General features: G+C 54.6%; 4 protein-coding genes and 1 pseudogene across 7 annotated transcripts; 2 read left to right on the top strand and 3 right to left on the bottom strand.

The window, feature by feature from the left end:
• Window positions 1-1,826: 1,826 nt before the first annotated feature.
• On the bottom strand, window positions 1,827-3,807 carry LOC123383288 (collagen alpha-1(I) chain-like). Its single transcript, XM_045050403.1, has 4 exons — window positions 3,756-3,807; window positions 2,769-3,540; window positions 2,377-2,502; window positions 1,827-2,159 (listed from the first exon to the last, which is right to left on the bottom strand). The coding sequence occupies exons 1-4, from the start codon at window positions 3,805-3,807 to the stop codon at window positions 2,015-2,017; spliced, it is 1,095 nt and encodes a 364-aa protein (XP_044906338.1). The 3' UTR covers window positions 1,827-2,014.
• Window positions 3,808-7,066: 3,259 nt separating this feature from the next.
• On the bottom strand, window positions 7,067-8,202 carry LOC123383386 (EKC/KEOPS complex subunit LAGE3-like). The gene is made up of 3 exons (XM_045050898.1): window positions 8,066-8,202; window positions 7,559-7,684; window positions 7,067-7,346 (listed from the first exon to the last, which is right to left on the bottom strand). Exons 1-3 carry the CDS (start codon window positions 8,146-8,148, stop codon window positions 7,220-7,222), a joined length of 336 nt encoding a protein of 111 aa, XP_044906833.1. The 5' UTR covers window positions 8,149-8,202; the 3' UTR covers window positions 7,067-7,219.
• Window positions 8,203-8,853: 651 nt separating this feature from the next.
• LOC123383385 (olfactory receptor 3A3-like) lies at window positions 8,854-16,801 on the top strand. The gene is given in 4 exon segments (XM_045050897.1): window positions 8,854-9,594; window positions 10,127-10,254; window positions 15,168-15,594; window positions 15,596-16,801. Coding segments are annotated over 2 exon segments (789 nt in total). The 5' UTR covers window positions 8,854-9,594; window positions 10,127-10,254; window positions 15,168-15,327; the 3' UTR covers window positions 16,118-16,801.
• LOC123383287 lies at window positions 16,131-16,801 on the top strand (annotated as a pseudogene).
• Window positions 16,802-20,479: 3,678 nt separating this feature from the next.
• On the bottom strand, window positions 20,480-21,932 carry LOC123383384 (cancer/testis antigen 1-like). 4 transcript variants are annotated; one of them, XM_045050895.1, is made up of 3 exons: window positions 21,464-21,932; window positions 21,016-21,128; window positions 20,480-20,779 (listed from the first exon to the last, which is right to left on the bottom strand). In XM_045050895.1, exons 1-3 carry the CDS (start codon window positions 21,754-21,756, stop codon window positions 20,772-20,774), a joined length of 414 nt encoding a protein of 137 aa, XP_044906830.1. In that variant the 5' UTR covers window positions 21,757-21,932; the 3' UTR covers window positions 20,480-20,771. The 4 variants fall into 4 exon arrangements, with proteins under 4 accessions (XP_044906830.1, XP_044906829.1, XP_044906831.1 ...); XM_045050894.1 differs by having other exon boundaries at window positions 21,016-21,121; window positions 21,464-21,908; XM_045050896.1 differs by having other exon boundaries at window positions 20,993-21,128; window positions 21,464-21,902.
• Between the last annotated feature and the right edge of the window lie 760 nt (window positions 21,933-22,692).

Raw genomic sequence — 22,692 nt, 5'->3', positions numbered from 1 at the left:
CCTGACTGACGTGTTAAGGCCGCCCGGCGCCTTCAGCAGTCCGTCTGTGGGGCCAGGGCGGTGGCCTAACTCTGGGCTTTGCTGGGAGAGGGAGGGAGGCTCACACTAAGTTCCGGTCTCTTGACGATCTGGCCCCACAATTCCGGGCCAGTCTTGGGAGCCCTATCCGGAAAGGGTGGGTCCCAGTGCCCCTTCTCTTTGTCCCTTTCCTCCAGCTGCCCCTTGCAGTCCCTCCCCTCCCTCTCTGGACTCTTACCCACAGAAGACTCTACCACCATACGGCTTGAAGGCCTACCAGCTAGGAGCCAATGCCTTTGTAAACTTAAAGAGCCCAGTTTCTCCGTTAAAAGAAGGGAGAGCCACGTTCTCAGGTGAAGTGACAAGAAAACCTACGGTTCCTCGAGTCAATAAAGGACAAGACTTTTCTATTACAAGTGAAGACAGACAAAAAGAAAAGCAAAAAAAAGTATTCACGACGGGGGTGCCTGGGTGGCTCAGTCGGTTGAGGGTCTGACTTCGGCTCAGGTCACGATCTCACAGTTCGTGGGTTTGAGCCCTGCGTCGAGCTCTGTGCCGACAGCTCAGAGCCTGCAGTCTGCCTCAGATTCTGTGTCTCCCTCTCTGTCTCTCTGCCCCTTCCCCGCTCACGCTGTCTCTGTCTTGCTCTCAAACACTAAATAAAAGCATTCAAACAAAAGAGAAAGGGAAAGAAAGAAAGAAAGAAGAAAAAAAGGATTCATGTTGGCTTAACCAAAGGGAGAGTTTCTGGATGTGTGTAACTGAACGATCGTGGCGGGGGCGGGGGGCGGATAGTTCTGTCTTCAGGCGTGGCTGGATCCAGGATTTGGTTCTCTGCCATGTGCCTTCTTGCTCTTGCTTCCCATCTGTCCAGTGTCAGCCTGTTCCCTCCCCCCGCCCCCGTAGCCCCGGCAAGGCCGGAAAGGAAGGAACCAAAACCGTGTTTGCTTGCAGAGATCACGACCATGCATGTAGAAACTCCGAGGGAACCCTCGTGAGGCTAGCACTCCTGTTTAGCGAGGTTCCAAGACACAAGCTACTCAGAGGGAGCTAACCACCCCCCACCCCGCCCCCAAACCCGTAGCCACTTGTGGCACCACCCCCTTGCTCATCGGAAACAAGGCCAGTAAGCCCCAAAATTCCTATTCTAGTGTTTCCGTGCTTATTTCCCTGGTACAAAAGGAGTCTTCTACTTCGGTAGGAAGCCACCCTACTGGTTGGTGATGCGGGGAGACCAGACTTCTGGCGGCGGGGCGCCTTTTCTGGAGAGCACTTGTGTGCCGAGAAGCTATAGAACGCGGGAATTCTACCTCTTGGAAACGATCTGAAGGAAGTAACTGTTCGCGCAAAGACTTCTGTTCAAGAATCCCATTGACTCACACGACCCATAATAGGGGCAAAGCTGAGAACGACCCGACTGCTCAACATTATGTAATAATACATTTGTGTGTCTCCTGGATAACAGTTTTTGAAGGGTTTTAGGGAGTGGGAAAGCTAGTACGTTCAACGGGGAAAAACAAAAACAAAACAAAACGAAACAAAAAGGATCCGGAGAAAAGTTAACGCTAAACTGGAAAATGGATACGTTATACGTTGCTATCCATTCAACGGGTAAATACAACTAGGAACGTATTCCAAAACGTCAGCAGTATTTACCGCTGAATATAGGACCTGATTTTCCTCTCCCTGAGTCGTCTTCGATAAGCTTGGGCTGCTGGACTACGATTCCCAGAACCTCCCTTCCAACACCAGAACAAAGGTAAGAAAATGTGGAGGCGCAGGAACTGAGAAGAAACTCGGACACAAAAGAGTAGCTCAGTTTCATGTTGTGCAGTGACAAACACGTAAGCGCCCGTCCCTCCGGGCGCAGGGAAGGAACTGAAGTGGGCCAAGAGCCACCGAGGCCCGGACCTGCAGAACGTTAGACCCCCGATAGTAAAGTGGCGAGGACGCCAAGTGTCAACGCCCCGTGCCTTGCCCAGTGAGGGCTACCAGGTTAGGCCTCGGCCCCCTTTCCCGGACCTAGGCGCCGCGGAGGCCGGGACCCCAAGGCGCGAATGTTTCGTATCACCAGGGGAAGCCGGTCCAAGAAGGAGTTGACGGAAACTCGGAAGCAGATGGGGTCTTCAGTAGTCCATCTCCTAGAAGTGAGGGAAGAGGGAAATCCGGTTAAAGGGGAGACCTGCTGTGGAGGTGCAGGGCACCAGCCCCTTCCCCCACACAACCCCCCACCCCCCCGCCTTCCACCTAACAGCGTGCGTCGGGGCCTCCACGACGGCACTGGAAGGCAGAGATGCGACCACGGCACCCGCCGCCACCGCCCACCCGTCCCGCGCATACTCTTGTTGGAGGACTCACACGGCCAGGGCGCTGCCCCTCACGCAAAGCTCCTTCTGAGCCAACCCTCGGTGGCGTTGGACGTGTGTAGTCAGGGCCCTGCGGGCCATCTCTGCCTCCAGGGGCGACCGGAAAGACACAGTGAGCCTGCTGGGAGGCACCCGGTTAAGGCACAACGGGCTCCTGGAGTTCCCATGGCCTGAAGCCTCCTGACCACTCAGAGGCCCGCCTCTACCCCCGGGACACTCGCGCTCCCTCCCGCCACCTCTGCCCACCCTGAGCCGCTTCCCCCACCCTGGGGGCCCGCCAGGCTGCCCACCCCCGCCCCCGTCCATCCCGTCCCCGGGCTGCCGCCCTGCTCCCCAGCCACCCCGCCACGGCCCCTGCCCAGACAGGCTCCACGGAAAGGATACAACTCCAGCAGTCCTGAGGAGGTCACCGCCGCCGCCGCCGGCGCTGCGTCTCCACCGGGGGCCAGGGCCCTCGGGGCCCGTTCGGCCAGGGGAGGGGCGCAGGCCCCCTCGACCACTGCTCCCTTGCTGCCAGGGCCACCCTCGCCATCGTGGCGGCTGCAGTTGCCCTGGCAACCGGGACCTCGGGGGCTAAGCTGGGGGTCGTGGCCGTCCGTGCCTCCGTCGGAGGCCTGTGGGCCTGCCCCCGCGTCCTCCGCGCCACCCTCGGGAGCCCGCGTGACCGCCGCGCCGTCCGCGCCGTCATCGTCAGGGGCCTGCGTGACCGCCACTTCCTCCGCGCCGTCGTCCGGGGCCGGAGAGGCCGCTTCGTCGTCCGGGGCCCTCGTGGCCGCCGCACCGGCCTCCTCAGAGCCCACCGCTACGCTGCGCCCACTGTCGGCCGACCGCTGAGACCCCTGGCAGGCCTCGCGAAGCCCGGCCCCTCGGCGCGCAAGGCTGTCGGGGATGGCCAGGGCGCCTGCGCAGACAGACCCCGCGGAGCTGGTTCCCACCGAGCCGGCAGAGCCTGGATCCGGTCGACGCTGACCCCGAGGAGATGGAGGCTGGTTCCGGACGCTGCGCCCCCCGACGCGTGACGTCACTGTCGGGCTCCTACGTCCCCGAGAGCATTCTGGTGAGGCCACTGGCACGTGACTGTTTCCGGCCCGGCCCGCCCCTCCCCCCAAGCCTGTGTCTGCGCAGGCGCCAGCCGGGCGCACTTGCCAGCAGCCAGCTGACCGCCGCCCGCCCGGTCCCGGGCATCGAGGCGTGGGCCGCGCTCAGGCGCTTCTGGGCAGCACCGTGCCTGTCCCTGTCTGTGGGCTCCCCGTACGGCTCGGGTCTGCGTGTCCCGGGGGCCCTGCGACCCGGGGGCCGGGGGGGGGGGGGCCTACGCGGGATGCCGAGCAGGGGCCACTCCCAGGCCCTGCCTGTCCTCAGGGAGCACACCCCGCACGGCCCCTAGGGGAGCTGGAAGGGATGGGCCTGGCTCCCTCACCATTTGTCGGTCCCGGGCGCCGTCAGTCCCCTAGTGCCTGCCAGCCTGGGGGAGGGTACACCGCCGAGGGCGCGACCGGCCTCCGGCCGGGGGCTCCCGGGCTCCTGCCTCCCACTGCAATGGCTGTGGGCTTGGGCCGGGGGCCCAGGGGGGCCCACCTGGACTTGAGGGCAGCGGCTCGGGGGAGCACCGCCCCGGCGACAGCTCCCCGGTCGCTTTGCCCTCTGCTGCGGCAGCCCTGACGGGCTGTCCCCCCCTCCCCCCAGGAACAAAGTCTTTCGGCTCTCGGGGTGGGGGGGCTGGACGTGCCAGGGGCCCTCAACTGGGAGGTGACCCTGTGTCTGCAGGCCTGCTGGGTGCTGGCCTACTTCTGTGTCTGCAAGGGGGTCAAGTCAACAGGAAAGGTACAGCTGGAGGCCGGCGGGTCGGGGTGGGTGATGATGGCAGGGGTGGGGGCAGCATGGCCGGTGGGGAGAAGGGGTGTCTCCGCTAGGGGGGGGCAGGTGGACCCTGCCATGCGAGGTGACCGGGCCAGGGCCTGAGGCGGGGGCAGGTCCTTGAACCCAGCCCGGTGGATTTCCCACGCGTGCCTGGGTAGTGCTCCGCAACCTCCACACTCCAGCCCAGCCGACTTCCGTCCTGAGGGGACAGGCCCAGGCGACCCCCAGCTGAACTTGCCTGTGTCGGGCATCCCTGCCCCAGTTTCCCTCTCTTCCTCACTCACTACTTCCTCACTCTCTGCTTTGCGGCCAGCCTGGGGGGACCCGGCCCGTGGCCCTCCCTTGCCTACCTGTCCTGCTCTGCTGAGGGTGGGACGGAGGCAGAGGTCTTCGCGGTCACCTCGCTGTCGCCTCTGTCTCCGGCCGGCCCAGTCCACTCTGTCCTGCCCAGGACCCTGCCTCTGTGCAGAGAACCACAGGAGGCATGGGACCTGCCTCCAGGCCGATGTCCTGCTCCCCACCCGGGGAAGGTCCTGCCTCCGCCCTCCCTCTCTACAGCTGACCTGTCCTTGCGGGGGCGGCCGGTGGCCAGCTGAGCACCCCGCTTCCTTCGGGAGGAGCCCAGGCTCTGAGGAGTAGAAGGGGGGGCTGCAGGCTGGCCTCCCGCTTGACCTCGGAGCGGACCGTACCACAGTGGGGGGAGTGTGGCCCGCCTGCCCCCCTGCTGAGGCTGGGGACCCCTAAGTGGGGAGGCGGGGCCGCAGGGCCCCTTCTGAGCAGGTTACCCCCCCCCCGTCCCTCCCCCGCCCCAGATCGTGTACTTCACGGCTACCTTCCCCTGCGTGGTCCTCGTCGTGCTGTTGGTGCGGGGAGTGCTGCTGCCCGGCGCCCTGGATGGCATCATCTGCTCTCTCAAGCCTGACTTGTGGAAGCACTCACTGGGTCGTGAGTGCCGCACCACGTGGGGCGTAGAGATCACGCACACAAGGATGTCAAAGAATTGAAAACACCAAAGGTCATGTAAAGTCATTCTGAACCTTTTGGGGGAGAAATGCACACAAAAGAAGTGGGGACCACCCTCAATCCCACCACACAGACATACGAGGTGTTTACACTTCAGGCTACCGTGGCAGGATTTCCGTGCACATATACAGTAGCTTCCTAAGTTGGGATTTTAGTGATTTCCCTTTTGCACTGTGGTTTTTCCCTATGCGACCGCATCCCTGTTCTCCGTGGCCACTAACTACTTTAGCTCCAGTCGCCATCCCTTCCCTCCTTGCCTGCTACTGGCAGGCTTGCCCCCCGACGGGAGCCCCTTCGTGACCTTCCCAGACCGCCGATCTGATCCGCACCTGTGCTCAGTCGCCCCCTCCAAAGGCCGCTGTGGTGTGTCCACCGGTACCGGGGAAGGGGACGGGGTGCGGGGCCGTGTCCGTCTGGGCTGTGGCCCATCTCCCTCCACGAACCGCTGCGAGGTCGTGGAGCCCCACGTGCTGGGGACACTGAGCCCAAGGAAGAGGCAGGGCCCTCTGGACAACAGGCCGTGGTGCCTGGCGGCCTCCCACGAGGTCTGGGGAGGGGCTAGGGGTGTGGGGAGGGGGTGGAGCTGAGGTGGGACTGGTTTGCGTGGGTGCAGTGGGGTCACGCGTCACAGCGCGTGGCGACGATTGGTGAGGGAGCAGCCGCTGGAGAGGCAGCAGCTGCTGGAGAGGCGGCCGAGGGCGGGGTTTATAGACGTGCACGTGTTGAAAGATCCTTGTTTTCCGGCTGCAGGTTCCTCCTGCCCGTGCCCGGAGATGAGAGCTGCCTGCCCCGTAGGCAGTGACAAAGAACAGGGCAGACAGAGACAGTCCGAGGCTCAGGCTGAGGCGCTCTTTGGTGACACTGCTCATTGAAATGCTTCCACCAGCCACAGGCCGCTCTAGACACTGGCCACCTTCTTGCTGTGACACCTGCCTCCAGGACAAGGCAGCTGTGCCTTTACTTTCCTCACTTGTCCTGAGGACCTATTTGGAGACGCTCAGGTACAGATTCGTAACTATAGAGTCACGGCGTTCTCCACTGCTCAGTCTCTCTCTGCTGACACTGCTAATTCTCCCTCAGGCAAGGCTCTGTTCCTCCTCTCTCCGATTTAGAGACTCACCTCGTGCACCGGGGCGTCGCCCATTCCCCTCCTCAGCCACTCGGGTGCCTTGTACGTGGCCCCACTGTTGTGCTAAATAAGAGAGTCTTGGAGGGGAAGGCAAAGGGTAATGTACTTCATGTCCCCTCCCCACCTCAGGGAGACCTCTTCCCCTTTTTGTTTTCCTCCAGGACCCTTGTCAGGACTTCAGGGAAGCAAGCAGCAGCGTAATAAACTGGAAAAACACTTTGGGGAAGGATGATACAAGTGAGAGCCAACCACAAGGAGCTCTGAGAATTGTGGGTTCGGAACCTCAGGGAATGAGGCCTCTGATGACACGGGAGTATAGAATGGGCAGTGGGGCCGACCTAGCCAGCTGTCCCAGCGCTCTTCTGCACAGATCTGAATCAAGGCCGAGAAGCCACAAAGTCCTACTCTGCAGGTATTATACATGACTATGTATATGCTAGTATAAAACTAAAACAAAAGTTCTAACATGTTGACAGTAGTTAATGTCCTGAATAACAGGACATAATTTTTTTCTCCCGTCGCCTAACTTGTCTTCTTCAATTGCCTTCTAGTACTTGAGTATCTGAATGTCAGAATCTCTCCCCCTACCTGAGAACAAAGGCGAGAATAGGAGAAGGCGTAGATGCTTTAAAAATAAACCCAGACACAGAATAGTAGCAGTTACCATTTGATCACCAAAAAAAAAAAAAAAAAAAAAAAAATGTGGATCTGAAGCACCCAAGGGCCAGTATAGGCAAAAGATGCGGCCTCAGTAAGAAAACGGCAGCTGCTGCAGGAATCACTGTCATGTGGGGGGGACACAGAGTTGGGTCCAGCCACCTTTTCACTGCTGCGGCTTTGTGAAAAAGGGGGGCATGATGATCTGCATGGCCCGTATCACTAGGGAAAGCTGGCCAAGACAGGAGGTGATGGACATTTGGAGCTGGCCAGGGTCATCGGCAGTCAAGCGGCTACGAGGTAGGAAAAAATAAGTCAAGTTAGAGGGCCGGTGGGGCACATTCCCCGCTCCGCCCCTTCACACAGCAACGATCCTAGAGCACCACACTCCTTCCTTCGACTCACTCCTTTCCTGTTTCCCTTGTCTCCGTTACAGCTCCTCCGGAATTGACCTTGTCCCTGGTCACCTGCCACCACCCTCTCCCTGGACCGTTCTAGAACTAACACAGTCAGGATGCTGCCGTTCACATGGAGCTCCTCCCGAACTGGCTCCTGGAGCTCCTCGTTTGGAGTCAGGAACCTGTGGGCAATCTCCGCATCCATGGCCGAGGGGAAAGGTATAGTGAGGGTGCTGGTGGAGACTGGGTTAAGGCACCATCCACAGTACTAATTTTGCCTGTGCCTCAGGCCTCCTCTTCAGTGAGGCCTGCCTTCCCCACCCCAGGCTGACCCTCAGGCTGTCCACAACCTCCCACCCTATACAGCCAGGCCACCCCGGATAGCATTGTCCCTACCGCTTCAGTCCCATCAGGCGGTCCACCCCACTCCCCATCCTCTGTCAGCACGGGCCAAACCCTAGCCGATACCCTCCAGGTGCCCGGAGCTCCCTCCTGCTCCCCTTTCAACTCCACTTCCCCAAGTCTCCCCCCCACACCCCACCCCGCCGCGCGCCAGACCACCTCCAGCCCATCCCCCTGCCGTCCAGCCCGCTGGGACTCCTTGAATAGGATACAACTGAAGCAGTCGGTTACCAGGACCTCTAGCGCCAGGCGCGGCATCTCCACCAGGACCTGGTGTGTAGGGTGCCCGCTCCATTTGGAGAGCGCCACCAGAGGCGGCACCTACCTCTCCCACAATGCTGGTTCTTTCCGGATCGCTCAGGCCTCCGGGGTTGCTGGGATGGCCAGGGTCACAGGCACCACCCGAACCACCAGGGACTCTGGGGCCACTGACACCACGAGGTCCACCTGGCACACACTGGCCACCACCTGCTGCGCCCACCACCACGCCCACGGCACCCGTGCCTTCGTCTGCTGCCCTCACGGGGCCTCCACCAGCCACCTGAGACCCAACTTTGAATCCGCCCACCCTCTCAAGGCATCACTGAAGGACAAAGCGCTCTCTCACAATGCTTCACCCCTTTACTCCACAATGCAATTCCGGATGCCCAGAGCAACTGTCCACACGGACCACTGGTAATGCCTCCTGACCTGTGATTGGTTCCCACCAAGCAGTCCCTTCTGTAGCCAATCAGTTCTCACCTATGAAGCTCCACCCCTTAGAGTGCCACGACACCCTAGGGCGTCTGCCCAAATGGGCACCCGCGTCGATGCGTCTGCCTGAACCAGCCGTGCCACGAGCCTTCGACGGCCCGCCAGCTGCGATATCCAGGAAGCCTCTGCCTGACACTACTCCCCACACGGTGGTGCGGCTCATGGTCCCCACTGTCCATGCCCAAACAGACTGCCATGGCCCAACTCCTAAAGCCTCTGAGCACGTGACTGAGCTGTGTAGAACTCCGTGACTCTATAGTCACGAATCTGTACCTGAGCGTCTCCGAATAGGTCCTCAGGACAAGTGAGGAAAGTAAAGGCACAGCTGCCTTGTCCTGGAGGCAGGTGTCACAGCAAGAAGGTGGCCAGTGTCTAGAGCGGCCTGTGGCTGGTGGAAGCATTTCAATGAGCAGTGTCACCAAAGAGCGCCTCAGCCTGAGCCTCGGACTGTCTCTGTCTGCCCTGTTCTTTGTCACTGTCTACGGGGCAGGCAGCTCTCATCTCCGGGCACGGGCAGGAGGAACCTGCAGCCGGAAAACAAGGATCTTTCAACACATGCGTGTCTATAAACGAAGCACCGCATCGTTAGAATGAAAGATAAAAACCATATGATCATCTCCCTAGGTGCAGAAAACGCGTTTGACAAAATAGAACATATTTCCATGATAAAAATCCTCCACGAATGGGGGCAGAGAAAAGTTGTATAGCTCAATACCACAAAGCCCACATACGACAAAACCCACAGCTGACATCATACGCAACAGTGAGAGGTTGAAAGCTTTCCCTCTAGAATCAAGAACAAGGCAAGGCTGGTCAGAGACGTACCGGGTTAAATTTCAATCCTTGACGTTGAAATGTGTTGAGAATTGGTCCGTGGCTCAGAAAATGCTTTATCTTGGCGAACATACTTGTACTTGAAAACAATGTGTAGTGGACACACATGTGAAATTCAGATCTCCTGTTTAGTGTTCTAAAGACATCGGTCAAGGTAGGTGATACCACTGATCGTATGTTCTATGTCAGGGGACAACAAACTTTTCACATAAAAGAGGCCCCGGGCTGGATTTGGCCAGGAGGCGGTAGTTTGCCAATCCCTGCTCTATTTCTTTTAACAGAGTGTGTTGTCTCTCTCTCTCGCTTGCTGAGAGAGGATGTTAAAAACTCCAACCGTGATTTTGGACTTGTCCCTTTCACCTATTAATCTCAAAAATTCTTGCATCGCGCGTGTGTCTGCGTGCGTGCGTGTGTGTGTGTGTGCGTGTGTGTTAAGTTTATTTATTTTGAGAGAGGGGGAGAGAGAGAGCCAGTGGGGGAGGGGCAGAGACAGAGGGGGACAGAGGATCCAAAGCAGGCTCGGTGCCGACGGGCAGAGAGCCCGACGCTGGGCTGGAACTCACCAACGGTGACATCATGACCTGAGCCGAAGTCAGACGCTTACCGACTGAGTCACCCAGGCGCCCCGTGCATTTTGAAGGTGTGTCATTAGGCACAGACATATTTATGATCATTTTCTCTTCCAGATGGATTCATTGCTGCTGTTACTAGTATGAAACGCATCCCTTCATCTTTGGTAACACAGTTTTCCTCGAAGTCTGATTTCTCTAATATCGATATAACCACATCAGGCTTCTTTGCTCACTATTTATTCGTAAGTCCTTTTCCATCCTCTTACTTGTAACCTATTGGTGTCTTTGTATCTTGAATGTGGCTCACGTAGACAGCGTGTAGTTTGGTCACTTAAAGAAAGCACCCTTCTAACGATGTCTGCTTTTAAATTGGACTGCTTGGCAAATTCACATTTAATACGATTACCGATATGGTCGGATGTAAGTCTGCCATTTTGCTATTCAGTTTTTGTTTGTCCCCTCTCTTTTTTTGTTTTTGCTCAGCTTATTTGAGGCAAAATGCACGTATGGGAAGTTGCACACATTTAAGCGTACGGTTTCATGAGTTACGACAAAGGTGTCCACAGCCAAAGCCGAGATACAGAACATTCCCATCGCTCTCACAGTCGCCCTTGTGCCTCCGTGCAGACAATGTCCTCCTCTACAGTCTGCCCCCACACAGCAAATTCAGCTTAGATTTTGCCTTTTCTGGAATTTCCAGGAATCACACAGTATGTCCATCCTTCTTTGTTGCTGACCGGTATTCCATTGCGTGGATGTACCGTAACTTAGGCTTAACCACTCACCTGCTATTGGACGTTTGGCTTGTTTCCAAACTGCGGTTATCGTTAATCAAGTTGATACGAAGATTCACGTACAAGTCTTTGCACACACATATATTTTTAATTCCCTTGTGTAACTAGCAGAAGTGGGATTTCTGGGTCACATGGTAAGCGTAAGTGTGACTGTATAAGAAACGGAAGCACTGTTTTCCGATGTGATCATACCAATTTACAGTCCCACCAGTGACATGTGAACTTTCCATTGTGTCTGTATCCTCTTTTAGTCATCCTGTGTCTCCCGACTTTATTCCTCTTTTGCAAGTTCGAGCTGCCTATTCCAGGTTCTTTGCATTTGGATATACACTTTGGAATCAGCTTGTCCATTTCTGCGTTATCACGATTTTTACTGGGTTTGCAATGAATTTCTAGAATGGTGTGGTGGGAGTGTACATCTTAAGAATACAGGGCCTTGGGGCACCTGGGTGGCTCAGTCGATTAAGCGTCTGACTCTTGATTACGGCTCAGGTCATGATCTCACGGTTTGTGAGACCGGGCCCAGAGTCGGGGTGTGCACTGACAGCTCCGAGCCTGCTTGGGATATTCTCTCTCTCTCTCTCTCTCTCTCTCTCCCTCCCTCCCTCCCTCTCTCGCTCCCTCTCTCTCTCTCTGCCCCTCCCCTGCTCATGCTCTCTCTGTCTCTTCCAAAATAAATAAATAAACGCTAAAAGAAAAAAGAATACAGGATCTTCCGCTCCACGCATAGGATGCGTTTCTCCATTTTTGTAAGCTTTCTTTCACTTATCAATAGGTTTTAGTGTTCACCGTAAAGGTTTTGCACATATGTTATTACATGTGTCCCCAAATACTTCATGTTTGGGGATGCTATTATAAATGGTAGTGATTTTTTAAAATGTCACTCTTCTTTTTTTTGTACATCACTTAGGGGTTTCTACGTAAACAAGCATGTCATCTCTGAATAAAGATAATCCCTTTTCTTTTTTTGCAATCTGTGTCACTACTTTTATTCCTCTTTCTTGCCTAGTGCACTGCCTAGGATTTCCAGGACAGTGTTGAATGGAAGTGGTGAACATCCATACCTTGTTTCTCAAACTTTGCGGGCGAGGGAGCGGGGGCGGTGATTCTATCTTTCACCATTAAGTATCATGTTAGCTGTAGGATTTTTGTAGGTTCCCTTTATCAGATTAAGAACGTTTCCCTCTAGTCCTAGTTTTCCGAGAGTTTTTGTCACGAGTGGTTGTTGGATATTGTCTGATGCTTTTTTTCTGTGTCTGTTGAAATGATCACATGTTTTTTCTCCTTTATTTTCTTAATATGACAGATGACACTGATTGACTTTTTTGTTTTTAATGAAAACCAATTCTTGGGATAAACCCCACTTGGCCATGATGGTATCATCCTCTTTGTATGTTGCTGGGTTGAATTTGCTAATATCGAATCAAGTTCTTTTGTGTGTGTGACTTCCTGAAGGATATTGCCCTGTGGTTTTCTTTTCTTGCAATGTCTTCATCTGGTTTTGGGGTTGTGTAATGCTGGCCTCATAAGATGATTTGGGAAATGTTTCTCCTCCTTTGCTTCCTGAAAGCATTTGCGTAGGATTGGTGATAGTTCTCCTTTAAGTATTTGGAGGTAGCCACTAGTAAAGCCACGGGGGCCTGGAGTTTTCGGCTCCATTGCTTTCATAGATATTCGGGTCTTCTATTTCTTCTTGAGTCAGTTTTGGTAAGTTGTGTCATTCAAGGAATTTGTCCATTTCATCTAAATTGGGAAACTTACCCACAAATATTGTTCCTAATATTCCCTGGTTACACTTTATTTTTCAAAATCAGCTTTATTGGTATTTTTAGAAAAACATTTTTTTAACATGTATTTATTTTTGCGACAGAGAGAGACAGAGCATGAATGAACGGGGGAGGGTCAGAGAGAGGGAGACACAGAATCTGAAACAGGATCCAGGCTCTGAGCTGTCAGCACAGAGCCCGACGCGGGGCTCGAACTCACGGACCGCGAGATCATGACCTGAGCCGAAGTCGGTCGCTCAACCGACTGAGCCACCCAGGCGCCCCTGGTATGTTTTTTGTTTGTTTGTTTGTTTGTTTGTTTGTTTTAAAGAAGCTTTCAGGGACACCTGGGTGGCTCAGTCGGTTGAGCGTCCGACTTTGGCTCAGGTCACGATCTGGCAGTTGGTGAGTTCAGGCCCCACATGGGGCTCGCTGCTGTCAGCGCAGTTCACTTCAGATCCTCTGTCCCCCTCTCCCTGCCCCTCCCCCACATGCACTCTCTCAAAAATGAATAAAACCTTTAAAAAGTGGGGGAGAGGGCGCCTGAGTGGCTCAGTCGGTTAAAGGTCTGACTTCGGCTCAGGTCATGATCTCACGGTCCGTCCGTCGGTTCGAGCCCCGCATCGGACTCTGTGCTGCCGGCTCAGAGCCTGGAGCCTGGAGCCTGTTGCGGATTCTGTGTCCCCCCTCTCTCTTTGCTCCTCCCCCACTCGCTCCCTGTCTCTCTCTGTGTCAAAAATAAACATTAAAACAGAAAAGAAAGAAAGGAAAAAAAGGCTTTCCGCTTCATGGATTTTCCTCTATTGTTTGTCCATTTAACGTTTTATTCATATCTCCTCTTAGCTTCATTATTTCTTTCCTACTGTGTATTTAGGTTTTGATTTTATGTCTTCTTCACAAAGTGACCCCTCTATCGTTAGCAAACGTCCTCCACCCCATCGTATTCCTTGTCCTGAAGTCTGTTCTGCCTGCTCTTAATATAGCTACTCAAACTTTCTTATTAGAAGACTTGCATGGTGTATCTTTGCCCATCTTTTTACTTTTACCGTATCTGTGTCTTCATAGAGCACATTTCTTACGCGTAGCATATAGTTTTGCTTTGCCTTTTTATCCAGTCTGGCAATCTCCGTGTTTTAGTTGCCACGTTTAGACCATTTAGAATAAATGTAACGAGGGGTATCGTTGAGTTTCCATCTACCATCCTGCTATTTATTTTCTGTTTGCCCCATGTGTTCTGCGTTCCCCTCTCTGTCTTTTCGCGACTCCTTTCAGATTGAGTAATTTCTAGAAATTCACTTTATCTCCGCCAGAGAAGTGTACATATTAACCCTAGGGTTCTAGGGATCCTAATATGTGTTTTACCTCATTATAGACCACCTTCAAGTAATTTCAAATCACTTCGCACGTAACGTAAGAACATTACAGCAGTACCCTTCCAACCACCCACTGGTGTCCTTTGTGCTGTTGTTGTCATACCTTTTATTTCTATAGCAGTTACACACCCCACGCCGTGTTGTCAATAATTTTGCTTTAGATGGTTTGCGACGATTGAGAGACATTTTGAAGGGAGAAAAAAATGTTTACATTTACCCACATACTTTCCAGTTCTGGAACCCGCTTCATTACTTCATGTAGGTCCAAGTTCCCACGTGCTATCATCCTTGCTTGTGGAGAACAGCCTTTAACATTTGTTGTAGTGCAGGTTTTCCGCTGACAACGAGTTAATCTCAGCTTTTATATGTCTGAAAAAGTCTTTATTTTGCTTCCTTTTTTCATGGAGGTAAAATCGAGATAACATAAAATAAACCATCTGAGAGTGAACAGTCGAGTGGCATTTAGCACATTCCCATGTAAAAGGGTTGCCGAGCAGGGCTGGCACAATGAAGAGAGCAGCTGGGGAAATCGGACAAGCTAGCCTTGGATAGGAGGGCAGGGCTCTCTTCCACCGAGGCAGGGGATAGGCAAGGGCGTTTGCTGCTGTGGGCCAGTCCGAAGATGTGATATGGGGCACGGAGCTGACAGACTTCTTGCCCGATGGTCAGAGAGGAGAGGAGAGGAGAGGAGAGGAGAGGAGAGGAGGGAGAGCGTATCACAGAGGGCCTGGTAGGTCGCCGGGGGGACTTTGGCTTTGACGCTGAGTGAGATGGGAGGCACTGAAAGGTTCAGAGCGGGAGGAGGAGGGACCTGACTAGTGTCCTATCACTGCTCCTGAGTTGGGGCTCTGCTGGGTTGGTGAGGGTGAAATAAGGGGACCACTGCAGGTAATTACGAGGTCTAGGGTCCTTATTCAGGTAGAAGCTTCTGAGGGACCGACTTTGATATCCTTGCAGGAGGTGCATGCACCGTGGCTTCAAGGTCTGTGCACCTTGTCTTGGTGTGGGGTTACCGATTCCATTCTACTGGCCTCGACCTTACCGCTGGCCTCCTGAACCTAGCCTCACTCCCCCAATTCTGAGTCTTATTTTCTTAAGCTTGAAACCTGTCTCTTTTTCTTGTTGTTGTTGTTGTCTCTGGACCTTCCCTCACCCCTGCTGCCTTGTGCAAATTGGAACTCCACACTTGGATCCTCATCTGACTCTGAGTTGGACTCTACAGGTGCAGGTTTCTGCGCATGGTTCCGGGCAGCTGGGGAATGAGACCCGAGTGTCGCTGTTCCTTCTGGAAGGGCTGGCCGACGCAGAGGAGTTGAGGCCCTTGCTCTTTGTGATCTTTCTGCTGGTCCACAGCGTGGCTGGGCATTGCCAGCCTTACTGTGATGGACTCCCGACTCCACACTCCCATGTACGACTTCTTAGTCAACCTCTCACTGCTGGACACTGCCTATATCTCCAGCACGGGGCCTCAGGTGCTGGAACACCTGCTGGCAGCAGTGCGGACCGTGCCCTATCGTGCTTGTCTTCCCCAGATCTTCTTTCTCCACTTCCTGGCTCCCTGGGAGTGCTTCCTGCTCACAGCCATGGCCTGTGACCGCTATGCAGCCATCGGCCGGCCACCGCACCACCTAGTCCTCTTGGGCCGTCGGACGGACCCGGGCAGGAATGGCTTCCACCTCCCGCCTGCTTGCCTTGGCCGATGCGTTCGCCCACACCGTCCTTGCAGCTCCACTGAGGTTCTGCGGGCCTCGCCTCATCACCCACTTCTCCTGTGGCCTCCCTCCACTGACCAGACTCTCTTGCTCAAGCACGTGGGCCAGCGAGCTTGCCCTGTTCGTCTTCAGTTTCGTGGTGGCTCTTGCACCCCGTGCCCCGGTTGCGATCTCCTGTGTACGTGTTGTGGCTGCGATTCTCAGGATTCACTCCGCTGACGGCCGAAGAAAAGCCTTTTCCACCTGTGGTGCTCACACCACCGTGGTCTGCATTTTCTACATCGCTCCAGTCCTCTGCTACATCCTCCCCAGCTCTGCGTGCTCTGGCTTGCGGGACCGGGCGCTCCCTGTGCTGTACGTGGTCCTCACCCCCATGCTCAACCCCGTCATCTACAGCATGCGAAACAAGGAGGTGAAGAGGGCTTTGTTCAAGGCCCTCGGGAAAGAAAGTGCCTCCTAGGCACTGGTCACATCAAATCAACGAGGAGTGTCCCCGGCTCAGGAGTTTCTCACATCCGAATGTGCTCCCAGTGCTAGGTGCCTGTCAGTCTCCACCTGCTCCACACCCCACCCTCGTCGCACACTGGATGCCATATGGATCCCTCCCTGTACAATGTATTACACGAAGGCACCAATTTTGCTGTGGACCAGAGCCAGGCTGTGACGTTTGCATTGGACATGGCAAGGGGCATGGCCCTCGTACACACTCTAGAGCCCCTCATCCCACGACACGCGCTCAGCAGCCGTAGTGTAATGATTGATGAGGACATGACTGCCCGAACCAGCACGGCCGACGTCAGGTTCTCCTTCCAATGCCCTGGGCGCAGGTATGCACCTGCCTGGGTGGCCCCTGAAGCTCTGCAGAAGAAGCCTGAAGACACAAACAGACGCTGAGCAGACACGGGGAGTTTTGCAGTGCTTCTGTGGGAACTGGTGACACGGGAGGTACCCTTTGCTGACCTCTCCAACACGGAGATTGGAATGAAGGTGGCACTGGAAGGCCTTCGGCCTACCATCCCACCAGGCATTTCCCCCCATGTGTGTAAGCTCATGAAGATCTTCTCCAGGGTGGGGCTGGCACATGCCAGTGCTTTGGGGGTGAATCCAATCACACAGGAGTTTGAAATGTCATGCACGTGATCCATTTGGTGAATCCTATTTTGGGTGCCAGGTTTCCCCCCATTTTCAGCAACGATCAAATATTTCTGTTGCTCTTTTTTTCCCCCCCCCCTCTTTCTAAAACACTGCTTTCTATTTATGGAAGTAAAACATGGTCATTGCATAGGTTGTGCAGTTACAGAAACTTACAAAGTGACCAAAAAAGAAAAAAATGCCCTCTATAACCTCACCACCGCGAGAGAACCTCACTGTAAACATTTTGATGGTTTATTTCAGGTTTCTTCTTGCACTACAAATGTATGTGCACGGGCGCCTGGGTGGCTCAGCCGGTTGAGCGTCCGACTTCGGCTCAGGTCCTGATCTTGCGGTTCGTGAGTTCGGGTCCCACGTCGGGCTCTGGTGCTGACAGCTCAGAGCCTGGAGCCTTGCTTCGCATTCTGTGTCCCCCTCTCTCTCCGCCCCACCCCTGCTGTGCTCTGTCTCTCTGTCTCTCTGTCTCTCTCTGTCTTTCAAAAAAAATGAATATACTTAAAAAATTTTTAAAAAACCAAATGTACGTGCATACACATATAAAGTAGGAAAGCAAAACTGGAATCATAGTGCACTTACAGCTCCGAACGCTTAGATATTTAAATTTTTTTCCGCTATAATGTATGCGTGTTATAAAATCATTCATGCCTTACACAAAGGTGTGTTGTTAGAAAGTAAACATTTCCCATAAACTCAGTGTCTGCAGTAACCATTATGACCAGTTTTACGTGCGTCCTCCCAGACTTTTTCCTAGGATATATTCATCTGCGTTTATAACGGTTTTTCTTTTGCTTGTTTGCATACATAGGATCATACCGATCAAGTAGGCAGTTGGTTAGACATGAGCCAGAGGCAAAGGCGGTGTTAAATAGGTGACACGTTAGAAGCCTGAGGGCACAATGTCCTGACTTTGTGGCTGTTAACATCCTGGTCCTATGGCTTCCAACACCCTCAGGTTGACAGACCAAGGGCCACAGGTGCAGAACAGGGGCTCTCCTCTTCAACCTTGGCCTCAGGGTAACCTACAGCTTCATTATACTAGATTTACCTCGTTTTGTTTTCAACTCTCCCCGCCCAAGGGAAGATGGCCATGGACTCTTCTGGCCAGAACCTTGTGGGCGGGGCCAGAAAAACTCCCCCTCCCAACCGGTAGGAGGAGTTGCCCACATGATGGGAAGCACCCTCAGTGGGAGACCCCCCTAGCTGTGACCCATCCGGAACCTATGCAAACATACAGAGAAAAGACACCCCAAACCCCAGACACCTCTGGGCCTGTCCGCTCTGCCACCTGGAGAGTGCACTGTCCTTAATAAACTGCTTTGTGCTTGCTACTTTCCTTCTGACTGTCCTTATTTGAGCGCAGATCCTCATGGAAACGTTCCGTGGGGGATCCAAGAGTGGAGGCGTCCATTCACGCTATGTAGACGCTCCCACTGGTAAACAATACCCTGTACCAAATTGGCTGTTTATAATCCTTATTCCAGGAATCCCATGGTCCTGTCATTTGTACAATCTTCTACTGGGCTGTTTGTGTCTTTTATGGATTTATTTGCTAAGGGTCACTTGTGTTTTGAAGATACTCACTTTAGTTTGCCCTTTGGGTTACTAATGTCTTCCTAACTTGTCTTTCCATTTTGTTTATGATGTTTTCTTCCCTAACAGAGCTTAACACCTTTGTGTAATTAGACACTGGTGTTGGTTTATTTGTGGTTGTGGCTGTTTGCTTCTGGATTTCGCACCCTGCTTTGTTTACTGTTTGACTTAGGAATAAGGTCAAGACCGGCTTTCTTTTTCTTCTGACTCGAGTAACCCAAATAATTTCACCATTGCTCTTTACGTACTCTTTCAAGTTGGGTTTGACTCTGGCTTCTGGCTCTTCATTTTACATCTCTTTCTCCAGGCACAGCTCTGGCTTGGTCCCTTAGAACACTGCTTGTGTCCTGGCTGAGAAACCTTACCCTCCCATGAGGACATGGGACTTGTGCTCGACTTTGGACATCAACTTTGCAGCCACCCATCTGGGCCTTTCTCCCCATATCCTTCACTCTCCTACATAGTAGAATAATGCTCCCTCAGCCGCTAACCAGGTAATATGCCGTAATTACAGAAACCTGGATCAGTAGGTCATGGGGGAATGTACAGTTCCTACAAGATCGTGAACTCAATAACCTGAAAACTCCATCACCACTGAAACTAGGGTTGTGTGTATTTAAACATATATAGAAATATATTTCAATTTCTTTTATTTCTTTTGAGAGAGCGCGCACACATGCACGTGAGCGGGGGTTGGGGAAGCAGAAAGAGAGAGAGAGAGAGAGAGAGAGAGCGAGAGAGAGAGAGAATCTCAAGATGGCTCCATGCTCAGCACAGGGCCCTATGCAGGGCTCGATGCCAAGAACTGTGAGATCATGACCTGAGCCAAAATCAAGAGTCAGACGCTTCACCAACTGAGCCACCCAGGTGCCCCTGTACAATCTTTTTAAACAAAATATTCATGGTAGTATTATTTATAATAGGTTTTTCTTAACGAAAGAAGAAAACCCCAAATGCTCCGGTATCCCCAGTGCAACAGTCCTCTAATGCACTGATGCCCTAGCCTCTCTCTCTTTCATCTCGTTCTTGTCCTCATGTTTCTCCCTGCGCCCTTCGAAGGGCAATCCAAGCTGAGCCAATCAAATCTCTCTGTCGGTCGGTCTGTCTGTCCTCCTCTGTCTCTGTCTGTCCCTTCTCCCACACCAATCCCAACTTTCTCTACTGTAACCTTCGGGCCGTTTCCTCAGAGAGGCCATCCCAGATCACCTAGCCCAAATTTGCTGGAGAAACAAATGTGCAAGAAGAAATGAAGATGCAGGTTTAGACCCTGGTGAAGGCGACATTTCAATTCAGCGGAGACATATGGATTAGTCAATAAATGACATTGAGACACCTGAGGAACCTTGGGGGGAAGGGGACAAAATTAGACCAATGTCATCTTTCACACCACAATAAATTCCTTGTGTGTTAACATTTCAAAGTACTAGAAGATGGCACGAGGGACAAATTTTATAATTTTACAGTGGGGATGGCTTTCCCTTGGACATAAACTACAAAGATCATAATGACAAAAATGTACCACTTGCATACATTAAAAAAAAAAAAAGAGGTTAGAGAGGGAGGGAGCCAAAACATAAGAGATTCTTAAAAACTGAGAACAAACTGAGGGTTGATGGGGGGGAGGGTGGGTGATGGGTATTGAGGAGGGCCCCTGTCGGGATGAGCACTGGGTGTTGTATGGAAACCAATTTGACAATAAACTTCATATTTAAATACAAGAAAAAGTTAAAAACCCTCCAGTACAGAATAGAACTATAAACAAGAATTCAGTGAAGCAATGAGGAAGGAAAGTATTTTCAATTACTTTGGCCAAGATTTGGTATCTTTGTATATAAAGAGCATTCACCAATCAATAAGTAAAATATGACTATTCCAATTGAAAAATTAATCAACGAGGGCCGCCTGGGTGGCTCAGTCAGGTAAGCACCTGAGTCGGTTTCGGCTCAGGTCATGATCTCACGGTTGGTGGGTTCAAGCACTGCGTCGGGCTCTGCACTCACAGCGCAGGAACTGCTTGGGTTCTCTCTCTCTCTCTGCCTTCTCCCCTTGCTCTGACACTGTAGCTGAAAATACACTCAGATGCGGAAAAATAGTTTTATTTTCTGCTGTAAGAACGCCCCTCCTCCAGCAATGGGGAAAAACAAGGCCCAAAGTCCAATACGAACAATTAGACCCCCGTAATAAAGCGGCAACCAGCATCGGAATGGACGCCCTAGGGAAGGAAGGGACGCTAGGTTACAATTAGCCCCTTTTGCCTGGCTCCGGCAATGTGAAAAACGGGGGCACGAAGCGCTGCATGGTCCAAACCAACAGGGAAAGCTGGTCAAGACAGGAGGCGATGGAAACCTGGAGTTGGCCAGGGTCTTCGGCAGTCAGTCGTCTAAAAGTGAGGGAAAAAGAAAATCCAAATGAAATGTCATCACTCTTGCCCCTATCTCTCTGCCCCCCCTCAGGTGGCCGCAGGCTCAGGGTGCCACACCTACCTCTTTGGACCTAACCTTTGGTGTCTCCAATTCACTATTAGAACGGCCCTCAGGAGATAGGCCCTAGCGACCTGACACCACCCCCCACGAGGGACCCGTTTGGAACTAACATAATTAGGACGTTGCCGAGTACCGTGAACTCCTTCCGAACTGCCCCGACCTGGGGCTGGCCCTGTGTTGCCAGACACTGGTGGGCCACCTGTGCCTCCGTGGGTGACGGGAAAGGCATGGTGACGTAGCTGGTAGCCATTCGGTTAAGGCATCATCGAAAACCGATCGCGTCGGTGCCTCAGGCGTCCTGACCACTCCGAGGCCTGCTTTCCCCACGGCCACTCTCCCCCCTCTCCATCCTCTCCGGTCCGCTCCCCTCCTTGCTGGTCCAAGGAGGCCGCCTCTCCCCGCCACCCCTCCCGGCCACCCCTGGCCCATCCGCCCCCCGGGCCGGTCCCTCCGGTGCCCCGGTCCCCCCCTCCCCTCCTTGCCCTGGACCCCCAGGCTGAACCCCCTCCCCTCCGCTCCCCGCCCCGTCGCCTCCTCTAGGCCCATCGCCCCGGCCACCCGCCACTCGGCCAAGAGGATACAACTGCAGCGGCTGGCTCCCCGGCCCTCCGGCTGTGGGCCCGCTGTGCCCACGGGGTCCCGGCAAAGGGTGTCCGCCAAGCCCTGGCACGGCAGCTGCGCCCGGGACGGGAGCACATGGCGCCTGCGCGACCCGCGGGGCCGCACCGGCCGCGGCACACTCCTCTCCCTCACCACCTCCACCGCCGGGGCCCTCGTGGCCTCCGGGGCCATCTGGGACACCGGGGTCTCCCGGGCCACGCTGACCCTCGGGACCGCCGGCCCCACCGCCTGCGCCTCGATCTGTGGCCTCCATGGTTCCCCGGCCTGGACTTCGGCTGAACCGCCGAGGGAACGAACGAACGAACGAACGAACGCACGAACTAACGAGGCTCCCTCGGGAAGCGGGTGACGTCACCTGCGCTCCCCGCGCACCTGCGCAAACCGGCCGGAGGCTAATGCCCAGAATCCCCTCCTGTAGGCCACTGGCACGTGACTGTTTCCGGCCCGGCCCGCCCCTCCCCCCAAGCGTGTGTCTGCGCAGGCGCCAGCCGGGCGCACGTGCCAGCAGCCAGCTGACCGCCGCCCGCCGGGTCCCGGGCATCGAGGCGTGGGCCGTGCTCAGGCGCTTCTGGACAGCACCGTGCCTGTCCCTGTCTGTGGGCTCCCCGTACGGCTCGGGTCTGCGTGTGCCTGGACCCGTCCCCGGGGGCCGGGGGGGAGGGGGCGACGCGGGATGCCGAGCAGGGGCCACTCCCAGGCCCTGCCTGTCCTCAGGGAGCACGCCCCGCACGGCCCCTAGGGGAGCTGGAAGGGACGGGCCTGGCTCCCTCACCATTTGTAGGTCCCAGGCGCCGTCAGTCCCCTAGTGCCTGCCAGCCTGGGGGAGGGTACACCGCCGAGGGCGCGACCGGCCTCCGGCCGGGGGCTCCCGGGCTCCCGCCTCCCACACCGCAATGGCTGCGGGCTTGGGCCGGGGGCCCGGGGGCCCAGGGGCCCAGGGGGACCCAGCTGGACCCGAGGGCAGCGGCACGGGGGAGTACCGCCCCGGCGACAGCTCCCCGGTCGCTTTGCCCTCTGCTGTGGCAGCCCTGACGGGCTGTCCCTCCCCCAGGAACAAAGTCTTGCGGCTCTCGCGGGGGGGGGGGGGGGGCTGGACGTGCCAGGGGCCCTCAACTGGGAGGTGACCCTGTGTCTGCCGGCCTGCTGGGTGCTGGCCTACTTCTGTGTCTGCAAGGGGGTCAAGTCAACA

This window comes from Felis catus, chromosome X (genome assembly GCF_018350175.1).
Source record: "Felis catus isolate Fca126 chromosome X, F.catus_Fca126_mat1.0, whole genome shotgun sequence".
In the NCBI taxonomy this organism is placed as follows: domain Eukaryota; kingdom Metazoa; phylum Chordata; class Mammalia; order Carnivora; family Felidae; genus Felis; species Felis catus.
This window is presented reverse-complemented; position numbering and strand designations above follow the sequence as displayed.